At 34.3% G+C, this 17,343-nt stretch overlaps 1 protein-coding gene and 3 long non-coding RNA genes across 5 annotated transcripts; 1 reads left to right on the forward strand and 3 right to left on the reverse strand.

The window, feature by feature from the left end:
- Window positions 1-8,007: 8,007 nt before the first annotated feature.
- Window positions 8,008-8,904, reverse strand: LOC138137228 (uncharacterized). Its single transcript, XR_011161635.1, has 3 exons — window positions 8,747-8,904; window positions 8,435-8,686; window positions 8,008-8,368 (listed from the first exon to the last, which is right to left on the reverse strand). It is a non-coding gene; the product is annotated as an uncharacterized lncRNA (long non-coding RNA).
- Window positions 8,905-10,140: 1,236 nt separating this feature from the next.
- Window positions 10,141-13,136, reverse strand: CysRS (cysteine--tRNA ligase, cytoplasmic). The gene is made up of 9 exons (XM_069055890.1): window positions 12,980-13,136; window positions 12,547-12,923; window positions 12,413-12,492; window positions 12,075-12,291; window positions 11,340-12,023; window positions 11,140-11,287; window positions 10,883-11,085; window positions 10,455-10,829; window positions 10,141-10,405 (listed from the first exon to the last, which is right to left on the reverse strand). The coding sequence occupies exons 2-9, from the start codon at window positions 12,910-12,912 to the stop codon at window positions 10,286-10,288; spliced, it is 2,193 nt and encodes a 730-aa protein (XP_068911991.1). The 5' UTR covers window positions 12,913-12,923; window positions 12,980-13,136; the 3' UTR covers window positions 10,141-10,285.
- Window positions 13,137-13,265: 129 nt separating this feature from the next.
- Window positions 13,266-14,380, forward strand: LOC138136640 (uncharacterized). Its single transcript, XR_011161376.1, has 2 exons — window positions 13,266-14,051; window positions 14,165-14,380. It is a non-coding gene; the product is annotated as an uncharacterized lncRNA (long non-coding RNA).
- Window positions 14,067-16,626, reverse strand: LOC138136639 (uncharacterized). 2 transcript variants are annotated; one of them, XR_011161375.1, is made up of 5 exons: window positions 16,367-16,626; window positions 15,015-16,158; window positions 14,752-14,932; window positions 14,368-14,691; window positions 14,067-14,315 (listed from the first exon to the last, which is right to left on the reverse strand). It is a non-coding gene; the product is annotated as an uncharacterized lncRNA (long non-coding RNA). The 2 variants fall into 2 exon arrangements; XR_011161374.1 differs by having other exon boundaries at window positions 14,752-16,158.
- Between the last annotated feature and the right edge of the window lie 717 nt (window positions 16,627-17,343).

Here is a 17,343-nt window from a genome sequence, read left to right on the forward strand (position 1 = left end):
GATTTAATTCAAAAACTATCAAACATTTTTCGAAACGGATTGCAGATATTGATTTTATACGCCATTAGCCACATTCTGATGCAAAAATTTGAACATAATTTTTTTTTGAAAAACAGTTTTTTATAAATATCTGCTCAATAATTTTTTTTTTTTGAAATAAATTATACCGGTCGAAAGCAAATTTTTCGAAAAATCAACTCTGTAAATTTTATAAATTTTTCTCAATTCTTACGGGTCATTTTGCCACCGGCGGTAAAAGATGAATCACCCTGTATATATTTTTAAAATCCACATAATAGGTGCAAATGTAATGTTGGTTGCATCATAAATTTCGTTAGGCGCATTATTACTCGTGAGTCGCCCTGTATGTAATAAAAAGCTGAAGTTTAATTAGTTAACGGGGTAAAATGGAATGATAAAACTATTTAAGTCGTCTTTACGAAAATATTAGGTACACAACAGGAAAAGAAATAAAAGAAATTGTGGCTGCGACAGATGAAAGCAGACACTAACGATAAACATGAAAAAATAAATAGAACATTAATAAAGTGTCAAAGTGGTTTAGAATGAAAAATAAAATTCTCAAAAAAATTTGACCACAACAACAGAGTTGCAGGTTTTTAATTACTTAGATATTCACCTAATTAGTTAAATGTATGTAAAAATGTTGACCACTACCTTGCATACACATAATATATATTTATATAAAAATCAATACTTGCACCTTTTTAATTAAATTTCTGCATAATGTAATACCTTTAATTAAGTAAATTTAATTATAGTTCAAATTATAATATAAATATAAAAATATTTTACACATTTTTTAAAAGCGTACATACCTACAAATATACCGTGCCCACGATACCGTACCTTCAAATAAATTCGTGTACTGTGCTGTCCAATGTCACTGCTGTGCTGTCAACTTCATAATAAAATCACAGCCTACTCTAATTCGCAATTTATTGGCAAGGCACGGTACTTTTTGTAGCATTGTGATCCTGTATTTGAACCTAGTTTTTTTTTTGTATTGATTGGTTTCATTTTTTTTTTAATTGAGGTATATTTACTTACTTCGAAGACTTTAATGGTAAAAGGAAGGAAATTTCTTTGCGGTTAATTGTCAATTACGCCAAGATTAAAAACATGACTTCATCGATTCATTTTCAGAAATTTATTCTCGATTTCACATTAAAACCGTTTACTAGACGTCTGCTAAAATTTAAATCATGCAAATAAAAATTTCATGAACGAAAAATTTAATCCGTTTTACTCTCGCCTCGGCCACTAACGACGTTATAAAAAATTATGAAGACCATCTTGAAAACGCGTTACGATTAAAAATTTTTAATTGCCGAAAATGCAGGAAATAAAACCGAAAATCAGGAAATGAAGTATAAAGTCGATTAAAGCGATAAGAAACCGATCAAAAGATAAGCAAAATAGAGGGTTTACAATCGAAAAGTCTTGAACCGATGGCGTCGCTAATTAAAAAACATCACGCAATTAAAAGCTCATTAATCTTATCCCGAACGCCTCCACTCAATAATGGCAAATTTCCATAATGAAATTAAGTCCACGTCGCGCTAATCCATCAGTTTAGCCGAACTTAGAGGAGTCAACAACAGGGTGAAGAGGTCACAGAAGTGACTCATCTTGCCCTTAAATCAATTTTTTTCCTTGCTATCATTTCAATATTATTTTACAGCGTGCTCCGGTGTTATTCTGTATCGTAAAGTTCACGGCTGCATTGAAATTTTATTATGGGAGAGAGAGGCACGTGGGACTGGTATTTTTTCAACATTATAAGGACGGTAGGTTTTAGGGATGCCGCCCTGCGGCCACTCCACCCCATAAAAAATGCGTCGTACCCTCGATTTTTTAACCCCACGTACTTCATTCGATGTGTCTTGATTTAAATATCGCCTCTGTAGGGAAACCGAGTCCAATTTTTATTTAATTGAATTCCAAAGACGTCGACAACCCTCTCCTCCTCCACTCGTGCTAATGGAAGTGGGTCAGTAATTTCGCGAAATTTCACCAAAAGAAAAAAAATTGTAATTGGGAGGACGCCGAGTCAAGATTGTTGGAATGGAAGACCCCAACCCCTTATTTTTTTAACCCCAACTAATTACGTTAGGGTTCTTAGGTGGAATTACTTATCCTTCATCTATAACGAGTGCCAGGCGCTCGTTCTTCCTTATCGGTCGCTCCTTATCCTTCAGGACTCGAGGCGTTCGCCAGGATAATACCCTCAATAAGAACAAGCCAACTTCTTCGCCATTATAAATATTTAATGAGCGATATCGAGAGAGGGAGTGTCTTCGATTTATTTCACCACCCTCGGGTTTCCAGCTCTGATTTAAAAAAAATCCATTTAACCTTTTAACACTCCCAAGTTGCAGCGCAATATCTTCGTAACAGTTTACAATAAATGCTTCAACTAAAATACTCGTATATTACATAACATTTACACTGTAATCTAAAGAATCAAGAGTTTAAGACCTTTAAATATAAACTCAACAATTCCTAAAAAAAAAATCTAATACCTACTCGTGTAAAACGTAAGATTTTTAAATAGCTGATCCGTGATCCGTAACCTGTACAGAGCGTTCACAATCGACTCTCAACGCCTACTATATGAGGTGAAATTTAAAAAAAACACCCGATACTATTTTTTCTACGGGGTGATCAAGAAGGACTGTTTAAGTTGGTAACACTGAACTGTATTTTAAATCGTATAACAGGAGTAACTTTCGATTCTTGATGGCTTGTCGTTGTTAATGCTATACCTATATCAGATATTTGTCAAATAAAGCAACAAAACATATCCGGTTGCAGTGTTATAAATAACCCAATAAAAACATTTTCTTAATTGTACTGCCAACTTAAACAGTCCTTCTTGATCACCCGGTATTTTGCCGCTTTAAATCTAGGGAATTTTGCGGTGGTTGGTAACATTTATGTGGCATAATTTTAGCCGGCTGTCGAAAAAATTAATTCAAAACGTCAGTTTTTTTAAATTTTCGCGTTTGACGCTTGAAAATGAATGCTGAAGAAAGTTTATCACTAACGCCGCCGCAAATTAGGCAAATTGCACAAAAGACGTTAGAAAATTTACTGCCGGAGAAGTCCAAATACCAGTATGAAAATTAAACTTTTTGTTCATTGTTGTTTATTAATTTGCTTTGTTCTCTGCGAGATTTATTTTTTGACGTAGGTTTGTCAGTTGACAGTTCTACGCTACCAACATCAATACAGTAAATTTTACCAGTCTATTCTAACACGCCAACAACTTATTAAAACACTCAAATAACGTCATTTGGGTGCTTTAATAGTAGTTTATTTAATGAGTTCGTGCGTAAATTGAGCCTTTTTGGCACGAATGGGCCAATTTAAAACGCGAGTGAAACGAGCGTTTTAAAGGCACACGTGTTGCAAAAAAGGCCCAGTTTATACACGAACGAATTGAATACGTTTTTTTGTTCGACGAGCTCCTTAAAGGCTCCAAATCGCTTAAAATCTTTAAAATTAGCTTGACGTTTCGTTTTGACAAGTTGTGACATTTATCTAAATCCGTTCACACAGGAGAAAATTCTCAAATTCTGACAGTGTCGAACAAAAATTAGTATATTAAAGAACGAGTTTTATAAGGGTTGATTTGGCGCACGAGTCCCAAGTGTAGAAAACGAGCCGTATGGGAGTTTTGTATGGGACGAGTGCGCCAGTGCCCTTATAAAACGAGTTTTTTTATGTTCTTTTTTAGAATTTGCACCCTTGTTTTAATTTTTTAATAAAAAAATTAAATTTTCAAATTCTGATGAAGGATGAACTAAAAAGTAGAGTTTGAACATTGACATTGAAAGTTTTTTGGTGTAAATGACAATAATACACTGAAATATTGATAAACATTTTCTTAGAGATCTATTAAACGACGAGTACTTTAATAGATAGCCATAAACGACTCCAAATTGAATACAATAATAGAGTTATTAGAGATGCAAATTCTAAAATAGACTTATTCTAAACGCAAAATAGAAAAAATCCTTTAACTGTATTGTTTTGTCCTGAATTGGTGACTGCCGTTGGAGCCAAGAGCCAAGAAAAAACAAAACGACAAAGTAAAAATATCTCCCTTATTGGTGATCTAAAAATAACAAACTTTTACATTTAGCTTTTTTCCTTCTCCCGAGGAAATGAAATTACGATACATTAGTATTTACATTAGCAAAGTCTAGAAACAAAACTTAAAATTGCATAATACCGAGTGAGCAACAATAACTGTTTACTGTTTCAGTTGGCAATAAAAAAATTTACATGAAATTGACAAGACTATGGATTGTACCTGTTTCCATTTGTTTTATTGATATTATTGAGAGTTGGCATACATGAACGTATTGGTTTTTGATTTTGTAATCTTAGGCGTAAAAACTGAATGTAAAATTTATGGTTGCCGTTCCGTATAAAAAAACATCAAACTGATGTAAATAACTGAGTACTAAACACCGTTTCCACACAGGAGTTAAATTGGGTGCAAGACAACTCAATATTTTTAGAATTGGTTCCAAAACACCGCAACATTTTTGGATTCAATCGTTAATTTAAAAAAATAAATAAAATCCTCATCACCGCACTTTTCACCTAAAAAATGACAGTGACAGCGACAAAAATTGACAGTTCACATGAAAGCGGCAAACATTTCATAACATGTGGGCTTGGCCTGCTTCGACTACAATCATTTAGAATAAGCCTGTATTTATAAAACTCATGTTTTAATGTACTATTAGAAAATCCGTAAATTACAATGGTAAGAAGTCCTACTTCTCTTTGATTTTAGAAGCAATATTTTAACTTAACTTAGACTTGATCTTCTTCCATCATTTCACTATCAGCATCGAATTTTTCATCATCTACTGCTGAATCTTGCAGGCTTCCTGGTTTTTCTGTTACAACATCGTTAATTAGACGACGTCTAACATAGAGATCGAAATTACTAATTTATTTCTTAAGACTATTAAGAGTTACGTTAAAAATATCTGTTAGCCTGTTACCAGATTATCATAGTTCGAATCAGGCCTATCTTGCTTCATTTTTCATAGCATTTCAAGATGCTATGCACTTGGTTTCTTGAGACACAACTTTCGGCATCGTATTTAAAAAAATTTTTACTTGATACCTGACAGTTGATGACAGTTTGTATTGCCAAATTTACGATACCCTGTGAAATCTGCCAAAAAATCATGGCCAACCCTCATGCGTTTAGAAAATGAATACGCGCGTTATTATAACGCGCGATCACTTAAAAAAAAAATCGAGTTACCTGGATTGTGCTATTCTGATGCTTTGATTGGTTCAAACCACCATTTTCGCCTACTCTGATTTTGTTTTTATTTGATCGCACGGTACTTGTAGGATTTTCGATAAAATCTTTCATCATCGTAACTGTTAGTATGTTTGAAACTACGCCGCATGTTTTCAGTCAGCCGCCCCTTATCCCTTTTTTTGCCTGCAACAACAAAAGCTTAAACAACGAAGTAAAAATACTGTAATTATGAGTAAAAGCATAAAATAAAACAACAAGAAGTTGCTCAAAATGCCTGCCATCGTTTACAATGCAAGCTTCAATAGTACTTACGGCGTATCCAAGAAAGCTGAACTCGATTCAGAATGTCCCTATTTTCACGAATCTCCTGAGCGGCGTTTTGAATGTAATGAGGTGGAGCACCATCGTGGAAGTATATATACCACATTTTCTTCGAATTGCAGAGGAATTTTCTTGACTAATTCTGTCAAAATTTCGTTTAAAAGTTGAAGATAACAGTCTAAATTCAAACGGCGCCGGAGAGGTAAAACATAGGCACCTAAGAGGCGATTTTTCAACAATCCCAACCCACAGGTTAATCAAAATGACCTGTGGGTTGGGATTGTTGAAAAATTAAAATGACTGCAGGAAGTGACGCTCTTGGATTTCGTGAGGAATGTTTTCTTCTGCAACTAAAATGCGATTTCCTCGTTGGCGACCAAGAACACGCTTATTTATTTCGAAACTCCCGAAATCGCGAAGATGCTGCACAACGTTTAAAAAGGTTCGTGCATTGGGACCTTTGAGGAAGCATTTCACCGTAGATTTGCCGTGCTGAATATCCACGGGCTTCGCCATAGATCAAAAACCATATCGATTTTCTCCAGGTTGGTGAAAGCCATTTGTGATTTAAATCAAGGTTAAGATTGATGTTCTTGTCAAAGTGACTTAATTTTGAATTAAATGACAACAAAAAAGTCATAAAATTCAGTGGCTCTCAAACTGTTTTTGAAAAACTTCTCGAGAAATATCAACATTTGTATAATAAGGCATTATAAACTCAATCCTTACCTTTTGTGGGGTTTGATCAGAAGATTTGGAAGGTAAAGATGAATATTTATCGCGTCGATATCCAGCTTTACGTTCCAAGTGTATTGTGGGTTGCATTTTCAATTGTGTCAGGCTCATTATTATCATTCGTAAACCATTTTTGATTGGGTGATTCAAAATGGTTGTGGATAAATATGGCAACTGTGTGGGTGAAGTAGAGTTGACATTTGTATGACATTTATTTTTTTTTAATTTTCAAAATTGTGCGACTATGACCTGCCAAGGAAATGTCAGCTCTATCCTACCTAAAGAGGTGCCACATACATTTTCGTACATATTTGCCGTATTTATCCACAACCATTTTGAAACACCCAATATTTAACACAAGCGGCTTCAACGGCTCGACGTAGTTCGACACAATAAAATTATAGAGCCGCACAATTCCACAGGACTCTTGTTCTTTTAGAGACACGTTGTAGATATAAATGAAACGCAACGTGTTAAAATAATATAGTTTAATGAAGTTGGTCATGAAATACTAGCATGTGCTTTAGAAAATATAAAGATAGCTGAGAGCTGCGTCTCTAAAATAAATAAGTTTGTTTTTGAGCTTGTCAGAAAATCACAATAAATGTAATCGGTTTCCTTAAAAAAGATATTAAAGTGATTCATAAAGAACACGAAATTGTTTTTTCATTAAGAGAAAAACCTCAATAACGTATAATCAAATAATTCTTTCTTTATTAAACTATGAGATTGGGGGATCATGATTTTTGACAGTTTGCAAAAAAAACCCTTGACAGTTTAAAGAATTATTGACATACGACGAAGTTTTACAGTGACATTGACGACCAAAATGTATTGTTCGCTTTTGCGAGGAACTTTTTGTAATTTGCCTCCATCCATTTTGATTCCCTCATAGACATATTAACGAACGCGACATACCGGGTGTAGAATTGGTTTACGAGACATAGGATTTTACATGTAAAAATAAGGAGATCCAATGATTGGCTCCCCTAATAATTTTATAGCAAAATGGTTAAACCGAAAGTTAGAGAGAATTAAAAGTCCTACTGTCTAATTCCACTCTTTGTTTTTTTCTAACGTCCTCTTTACTGAAAGAAAAGCAAGAAAGAAGTTAAGACAAAAATACTAAAAAGCAGTACTAGCAATGAAATTTGACTTGTAAAATTATTTGTCGGGTGGTTTCACTATTATTTAATTTTCTTTTGATCTGCCCTTCAAATAAACTCGTACAGGACTACAGGACGAATGAAAAGGTATCTTCCATTAAATGTTCAAACTTCTCTCCAATTCTTCGAATTGTTTCTATGGCTGAAATTGGTCAGTCTGGGAAACCTGAAGCAAATGTTGCTTGGAAGTTTCTTAAAGAAGATCCTCCATAATACCATCTAAAGAAAGAAAGAAAATTTCATGCCTAAAGTCTATTTTTTCCTGGTAGGCGCGTGCGTGCGCATCTCCGAAAGGTAGAATCACATAGCTAAGATTTTTAGCAGGATGCAGGAATTGTTAGTATTTTTGGTTGCATATTATCTAGGGGGATCTAGGGGGATGTTTATGATTTAATTCTTGTATAATTTGTAAAATGTAAACAAAAAAGTTTATGAATCAACTCGTGGAAAAATTGATAACAAATATTATATGTACAACATTTTTTATTTTATACACACAGGAGTTAAATTGGGTACAAAACAACTCGATACTTTTGGATTCAATCGTTAATTTAAAAAAAAATAAAATAAAATAATCAACACCGCAGTTTTCACCTAAAAAAAATTACAGTGACATCGACAATAATTGTCAGTTCACATGAAAGCGGCAAAAATTTCATAACATGGACAAGGCCTGCTTCGACTACAATCATTTCTAATAACCATGTATCTTGCAAGAGAAAAGGTCTCCCTTCTTGGCGTATTTTTTTATTTCCCGTAAATATCTTCTTCGCCAAGATATGTCTTCTCTTTCTATTAACAGGCTTTTTCTGTTTCGTTATTTGTGCTATTTGAAATAAACATAGATTTCAATGTTTACAGTTAATTGAAAACAATGTACCTATGTACTTACTTGAATTTTAATTCATGTAAAACATTATAAAGCTTAGAACGACTGATGTTTGGAATTTCTTCATTGTTTTGCACTTCCCTGTACACAGCATCAATTGTAAGAATTCTGTTTGCAGAGAAAAATGAGTGCACTGTTTTTCGAATGAGATATTTTTGATGTTCATCCATTTCCTATCAGGTTTCTTCGGTGCCTGTAATTGCCCACACTTCTTTTCTTCCGCCAAGTATCATTGAATGGTTCTAAATCCACAACCTTCAACACAAAGTAATTAAGCTGTGATACAACAAAAAAAAAAAACTCAGAAATCAATACCAGTATAATCTGCAGTTTTTTCCATTTGAGCCGTCTTGGTTAACTCGGCAAAATCCTTGGAGATCCCACGAAATACTTTAACGATCATTTCTTTCTCGGCTTGTGAGAAATTTGCTATAAATTTGCATTAATAAAAAACTGTTACTTGATGTTAGCATAAATCATATATAGTATAATTACATATAATCACATATAGTAGTACTTTTTAGGATTTTTGTGTTAACTCTTTTCTTGCCTTTCTTTCAGTACCAGAAGATGTTAGAATAAAACTAAGATTGAAATTAGACCGTAATTTTAATTCTCTCTAACTTTCATTTTAACAACTTTGCCATAAAATTGTTAGGGGAGCCAATAATTGAAACTCTTTATTTTTACATGTAAAATCCTATGTCTCGTAAACCAATTCTACACCCGGTATAATTGATTTCATATAAATGTTCATCAAGTGAGCTGTGCATTTGTAAAAGCACCTTTAATTTAGTTACATTACAAAAGTCACATTTATGAAGGTCATGTCCAATAAATCTTTACTTGGTAAAAATACAAAGATAAAAACAAATAAGAATTATGTACTTTAATTTAATCAGTAAAAAGACGTAACATTGCTTTTGAAATCAGCAATGTTAAAATGGACAAAAACTGAAAAATTAGTCAAATCGGGTTCGCGCAGAGCAAGCAACTTTGAAAGTCAAAGTCACTAGCTTTAGCTTTACTACCAACAGAAAATCAGATTTTCATGGCTTGCTTAGATGCACATTTATATGAAATTGAGTATAATCATCTGCGATGTCCTTGTAGTCATCAATTCGCGGAACATTTTGAAAAAAGTTTTAAGTTGGCAAAGGTTAGTGCGAAATTATCTTGTCATGCATGTCAGTTTAAATTAGAAAATTTGTTAAGAAGAGGAAGTGTCTATAGCGGAAAATTGTGAACAATTAAAACATTTGACATAAATTTCACAGAAATGCCACCATAATTCATGACACAAAAGTCCCTAGATTTGACGTTTCATTTTGACAAATTGTGACATTTATCAAAATCCGTTCATACAGGAGAAAATTCTCAAATTCTGACAGTGTCGAATAAAAAATACCGGGTGATTTTTAATGATTTTGACTTTTTTTCTTAAGTTGGAAACATTTTTCATAAATTATTTTGGCAAACTTGATACCTTAATCAACACATTGGCGTACGTACGTCATTTTGACAATTTATGTATTAATAAATTGTCAAATAGGCGAGGACGCCTATGTTTATGTCAACTACCACATTAAAAAGCAGAATAACCAACAATAATATCACCAACCTATGAAAAAGTCATCCATATAAAATCACCCAATACTATTTTGACCTTGAAACCAAAATTTCGAAAATTAAGTATAAAGAAAACAAAATTTACAAGGGTACAAATGGTTTATTTGCAATTAATTGGTAGTACTCTAAATAAATAGTAAAATACTTAGAAACGAGTAACAAATTGAAAATACGTTATTTCCTTCAATTAAAATAAATTACACTTTGATTAAATAAAGCTGATCGTTAATGTTGAGACGCTAAATATTCCTGATATTTCTTCTCCTGGGCTAGTTGTAACTTTTGCAGTTTCTTCAACTGTCCTTTACTAATTTCTTTGCCGTCGGCGTCATGTGTGGGAATCCCCTAAAAACGCCAATGTAAATAACGCTCCAAAAACCCCTCTTTTACTCACTTTATCGTCAAACTGCGAATATTTATCTTTCTCCAATTTAAACATCTCACTCGGTGGAATTTTCTTTTGTGCATCTTTCGCCGCTTGCGCTGCCGCTTGTTCCGCTTTTTTCCTCTCTTTCTCCTTCGCCTTTTCCAGTTCTTGTAACTGTTTCGCTTCTCTTTCCTTTAATAGCACTTCACGTCCTACGACTTTTACTGCACTGGGTGCCCCTTCTCGATCCTCTAATCTGACACCCACGTTCGGTAAAACGTCATCGCGCAATCGATCACATTCTTGGAGAATATCAGTGGCCTTGAGAGACCTCCCGGTCGTCCTAATTTTATCTCGAAACTCAGCCAAAATCTCCAGATAAGGAATTATGGTATTTTCATTCTGGTAATAGTGATTTTTTTTATAGATGATAGAGCTAATAGCAATTTACTTACGTTATTTTCGACTCCACCAGAAACTGGGAAACCCAGTTTACTAGGTTCAGAGATGGCCCCAAAAATTGACAAAATTTTTGTGATATAAACGGCAATGTCACGTAATAAAAGACTGTTTGGTGGTTTTTTATCTCTTATGTATAGATTGCTGGCCGCGACTAGATCTCTCAACGATTCTAAACTGGTTCTTGTATCAATATTATCTGATGAAAAAATATATTAAGTCAACTTGAAGCAACAATTTCAATCAAACCAACCACAGAGAGCAGCGTGTACATTTTCTTTGGCTTTAAGAAAACTTCTATTCAGGTCCATCTCGTGACGTTCCCATTTAACAAAATGCTCCACCAACGTCGGCTTCCGTACCAGATTCCTAGAAAGGTCTTTGACGTTCAAGAAAAATTCCTAAAAAATTTCAAATGAATCAAGTGAAGCGACAAAGGTTACCCCCACGAACATTAAAAATTTTTTCATACTGTAACGCCACCTCCATCGTATTTTGACTGTAATCCAAAGTGTCTCGCCACGCGTGCAACAAAAACGCCAACCTCAATTGTCTAGCTGTGTACTTGGCTAACGCATCTTGTATGCTAACAAAATTTTTCAACGATTTGGACATTTTGCACCCGGCTATGGTCAAGTGACCCGAATGCAAGAAATATTTCACCCATTCAGGAGCGCCGAAGTGGGCTTCACTTTGAGCGATCTCATTGTCATGATGGGGAAATTTTAGGTCAACGCCTCCAGTGTGAATGTCAAGAGTGTCTCCGAATATGGTCGACGCCATCGCGGAACATTCGATGTGCCAGCCGGGACGGCCCATGCCCCACGGGGAGTTCCATGCAGGTTCGCCGGGTTTGCTTTTCTTCCACAGAGCGAAATCGTTAGGGGAATGTTTTTCGTTATGTTGGTCGATTGTGGTCAAATCCCCCTCTCCCTCTTGAAGGCTGTTAGTATCACCGTAAGCTTCAGGTACTAGTTTAGCATAATAATGATCTTCTTTCTTATCAAAAGTGGCCACATCAAAGTAGACGGAACCGTTCGCTTCATAGCCGAATCCGTTGGACATGATTTTTTCAATGTAGGCAACAATTTCCGGAATGTATTCACTTACCCTTGTAAGCACGTGAGGTTTCAGAATCTAGAAATTATTGTTAAATTGACTTGGAAAAATTCTTAATTTTTGAATTACATTCAAAGCTTCCATGTCCTTGTGAAATTCTTGTTCCCAGTGTTGGGGTAATGAAGTAAAAATGGCATTGTCAGTAACGGTCGCTCCAAACTTACAATCTAACCAGTCCGACAGCGGATCTTTACTTTTAATAAGATAATTCTTTTTGGCTTCTTCAATTTTTGAGTTGTCACCACTTTTAACTGCACTTTCCAACTCCTCAATTGATTTAGTAAGCCTAAAAGTGAGGTTATGTCAAAAAAAGTAAGTTGGATCAAGGAAAGTGAGGTTAAGCGTCTTGAAGTTGATAATTACTTAAGATACACTAATTTAAGCAAGCATGAATGCAATACCCTTACTTTTCTAATAATTTTTCATACATCTGCTTCTTGTCATAATCGATGGCATTCTGTGTTGTTTCCAACAAATTTTCAAGGACCTACAAAATATTGGTTATTAAATATCACAAAATGAAAAAGTACAACAAAAATACCAATTTCGCATCATTTAAAACAGCGCCTAATGATCGTTCTTCAGCCATGTACTTCTCAAACAAATAGTTTTGGCGCGCCCGCTTAATAATTTTGTCATCTATGTCGGTTATATTCATTACAAAAAAAATATCGTATCCGAAATAGTCTGCAAGAACTCGCCTCAAGATATCAAAAGTTATGTATGACCTAGCATGGCCCATATGTGAGGCATCATAAACAGTTGGACCACAACTGTACCAAGTAACTTTCTTCCCCGATATAGGCACAAATACCTCTTTTTGTCTAGTTAAACTATTGAAGACTTTCAAAACCGGTCCTCCTGTATTTTGCGGTGGGGACCAGGAGGGTTGTATACGTTTCGACATTCTGTTATAACCTAAAAACATTAGCACTTTGATACACTTCTTATGACTTAAAAAATGTGTCACTTACTTGACTATTTTGATAATTTATTAAATATCGATAAATATTGCATCAGAAAAAAAATATATATCTGTATGGTAATTTCGACCAAAATGTGAATCAGCAAGCCACAATTACAAAATTTGACAGGCAGTTTTGCCAACTGTCCTAGGCAGGCATTATCCGTGCAGGCATTTACGAGAGGCTAAATAACCCAGGACGATCCTTACCAATACGCATGCGTTAGTAACTTGGGTGCTTTGTTGTTACATGCTGTACTGCACAGAACACGTGCAGAACACTGCGTGCTGCGTGTAAGGCAAAGAACGGTAGATGAGTAGAACACAAACTAAAGATATAACTATGTTTTTAGAATCTTTTAATAGGTCTATTATTGTATTCAATTTGGAATCGTTTATGGCTATCTATTAAAGCACTCGTAGTTTAATGGATCTCTAAGAAAATTTTTATCAATATTTCAGTGTATTATTGTCATTTACACCAAAAAACTTCCAATATTAATGTTCAAACTCTACTTTTTAACATATGTTGCAGATGTAGTTGCATCCGTTACCTTGAATTACCAATTACATAATACAAAATTCCCTAGAATTTGAAAATTTAATTTTTTTATTTAAAAATTAAAAAAAAAATCTAAAAAATAACATAAAAAACTCGCCTACAGGTAGTTTTCTAGACCTGGGATTCGTGCGCCAAATCAACCCTTATAAAACTCGTTGTCCAAACGTTTCATCACAGTTTTTTTAGCAGCAACATCTAAAATCGTTTCCTCGGAAACGCATACATTAGTAGAGTTACCTTCAGGAAGGCGTGTGTGATTGGTTATCTTAAAATCGTTTTCATTTCAAAACTAATATAAAGGTAATATCATCAGTCAAGGCAGTTACGTCATCACCCTGGAGTAGTACAGTGTTGCAAAATTTCCAACTTTAATCGGTACTTGTCAAACAAGAGTTGGACGTGTTAAAGTAAGGTTAGATTAGGTACTGTCGATTTCTATCAAAGCACAACAGAACTCGAGAATTGTGAATTACGTCGATCTACGAGTTCGGTGCAACAAGATGTCCCACTTTATGGGAATGTAAGAATTATGATGTCAATATATATATATATATTCGTATGAAGAAAAATACAATTAAAATTCGAAATTCACAAAATAATTATGGTAAATAATATGTTTTTAATTTGTTGTAGCCAATTTAGGGCGTCTTCGGTAAGTAGATGAAGTTTGGAGAAACCTTGCTGGAATTTAGTAAGGGGACATTCTTTTTTGGTTGACGATGAAAAAATAAGTTCCGCCCCTTCGATAAAACCATCGCTGTTACCTGCATGAACAATTATGTATCTAAAATTATAAACTTTTAATATTTTCTTTATAAGGATTTCAAATAACAAACCTTTTTCCTTCGACTTTGGTTTTTCGTACACTTTTTACGTTGTTATCTTGCCATGATTTACTTATGGTTCCATCCTGAAATATCCACGTTTCATCCATAAAAACAAAATTAATAATCCCTCCTCTTTTAAATCGATAAATGAACGTAAAAAATTAATCCTTTTAAAAACAATATGGCTCATTTCCATAAGTCCACGGCGTAAATTGTCTTTTTTCCACTGGAAGCCTATGTTGTTTAATATTCTCCAAAGCGATTGTCTACTTCCTTCAAAAATATATTTTTCTTGTAGTTGTACTAATAAAGTGTCGAGAGTAATGTGTTTTTCTGTAATGAAATAAATAATTATGAGTAACTAATTTTACAAAATAATTACATCAAGCTTACATTCTTTATACATATCATATATCTGATTCCGAATCTCTGCTTGTATAGTTTCATCCACTGCCGTGACAGGTTTTCTTCGTGGACGCGTTTTTTTCGGACTTGTCTGAGGGAATCCACATCTTCTGATGGTTGAAATTCGGTTTACGCTAGATAAACTTAGCTGTAAAGCATTTGCCACCCGCTAAACATTTATTGTAATTAATTAATATAAACATTAAGTTGTGTGTTTATAGCTTAAATATTATCCTACAATTCACACTTACCTCTCTTACAGCAGATAACGGTAATAGAGGTCCTCCATTGTCACGTTCTCTTTCAAAATAAGAAATAAGGGCCGACACAAGTTCTTTACTTTGCTTCCGTAAAGGTTTTGGCATTTTCACAATTCACAAATAATCACCAAATAAAATGACAATATCTGTCACTTTGAAAATGAAAAATAAACGCGGCAACGCTTTTGATTGTGCCAACATAATTGAAGATTTGAGAATTTACTTTATTAGTAAATATTAGTTTCTTTCATTTTGTGAAGGTGAAATAACTGTTCACCAACTGATGACGTAACTGCCTAGACTGATGATATTACCTATACCTACTTTTCACGTTTTTTGTTGTAGAATCCTTGTTGGACTAAATATTAATTCACAGTTAACAGCTGACGCGCGAGTTATGGGACACCTGTATAAATGAGTTTACTACATAAAAAAGGTCTTTTATTGTATTGTTTCTTATTAGATACGCAAGTGTTGTTCTAATTTTTAAAGTCCGTGAACGTCAAATTTAAATAATGCGCAAAATTATAGGACTTGCGCAGAAGTATGGAATGGCCTGGGTCATTTAGCCTCTCGTATTATGATTCAGGTATAATAAAAAAAATAACTAAAATTAAAATTCCTGGGTCAGCCGCCGACGATACCTACTTGTATTATATTTCAACAATAACTATTCTTTTATTTTGGTGTGGGGAAAATACATAGCAAATATAGTTTAATCATTTCGTCAAACTACGTGTTTAAAGGTTTAGCCTTTGAAACCTTAGGCCCTTGGTGCAAAGAAGCCATCGATTTCATTAATGTTATAGAAAACCGACTTATCGCGGAATCAGGCGATTCAAAATCAAAGAAATTCCTTTTCAAGAGGATTTCCCTTGTCATTCAAGGTGGAAACGCTGCAAGCATTCGGGGCACTTTTCCAGATTCCGCAATATTATCGGACATTTTTGTACTATAAAACAAAAATGTTATGTAATTATGTTATTAGTATAATTCTTGAAAGAAAATTAAATATTTTCATTTACATATATCTTTATTAGAATCTCAATGATGGGGTATCACATTATAATTCATTCTTCACCAACAAGTCCAGCACCTACTGCGAGATGAGGTGCAGATTGTGATTTCGACACTCCTAAAAATTCATCAAGTTTTATTAGACTTTCAACGATCTATATTGTTATAAAAAGGGGGCAAGGCATCGAGACGGGATTTTATTTCATCATTACGGATATTTATATTTATAAAGTAATGACAATTTCATTGAAAGTGACTATTTATGTTATAATTCATTTTGCATTGCGCTCACTTTTCACACGATATATCACAAAGAAGAGACTCACCATATGCCTCTACCACCAAAGCCGCAAAACTCAACATCAGAACCATGAAAATTGCAGTTCTCATCATCATTCTTACTTGCGAACCAATTGCTGAATTGTTCAGTATGACTGATAGTAATGCACAACCACCACCATAAACGTTTCTTATATGTATATATATATATGTATACTCTACACTATCAGTATCATTTTTAATTTAAATTATTGTTGAACGCTTTGGCCATCAATAATTTTTGCAATAAATTCCCAGTCATTAACGTTTCGGTTATAATCATGGAGGACAAAAATGATAACATAATTATGCTTTGTAAACACCACTTATTGATCGATACGAAAAAATGCGCCTTGGATATTCTTATCAATATTGAATAGTTATTTACATTACAAATGCGGTAGGCTACATTTTACAGCGCGAGGTTTTTAGATTGAAACACGACCGCGCAGCGGTGGTGGTGATCGTCATCGAAGCGGAGGGGCCTACGTTGTGTTTTTCTTTTGGCGGAAAAGGTTCGAAATGCAAACGATGAGGGTTCCAGTTGGAAGAGTACCGCAAATAAAACACATGAGTGAGGGACGCAAAATACCTTTTATTGAAAAATGCGTGTAATAACTTTGATTTCTAACAAACAAATGAAATGAATCCAAATAACGGGAATTAAGTTTAACGACTTAAAGTAAATTAACTAGCAGGGGCCATTGCAAAGCCAGACAACAATATTAATGTGGTAACACTTAAAAATAAACAGAAACGGGTAAATGACAACAAAAAAATACAAGTTAAAGTTTGCACAAACAAGGAATCAGATTAGGTAATTGTTCACTTTAACTACTTCTGGAATTTTCGCGTTTTTTCTAGCTAGACAGCCTCAGGGCGTCCTCCTAGATCGTGTCCCACCATTCAAACCTTGTGCAAATGCCTTTTTTTCTCTCTTGTTGTGTTTCAAGGTCGCGCCAAGTCTTAGTACCTATAACTAAAG

The sequence above is a fragment of the Tenebrio molitor genome, chromosome 8 (genome assembly GCF_963966145.1).
Source record: "Tenebrio molitor chromosome 8, icTenMoli1.1, whole genome shotgun sequence".
Lineage (NCBI taxonomy): Eukaryota > Metazoa > Arthropoda > Insecta > Coleoptera > Tenebrionidae > Tenebrio > Tenebrio molitor.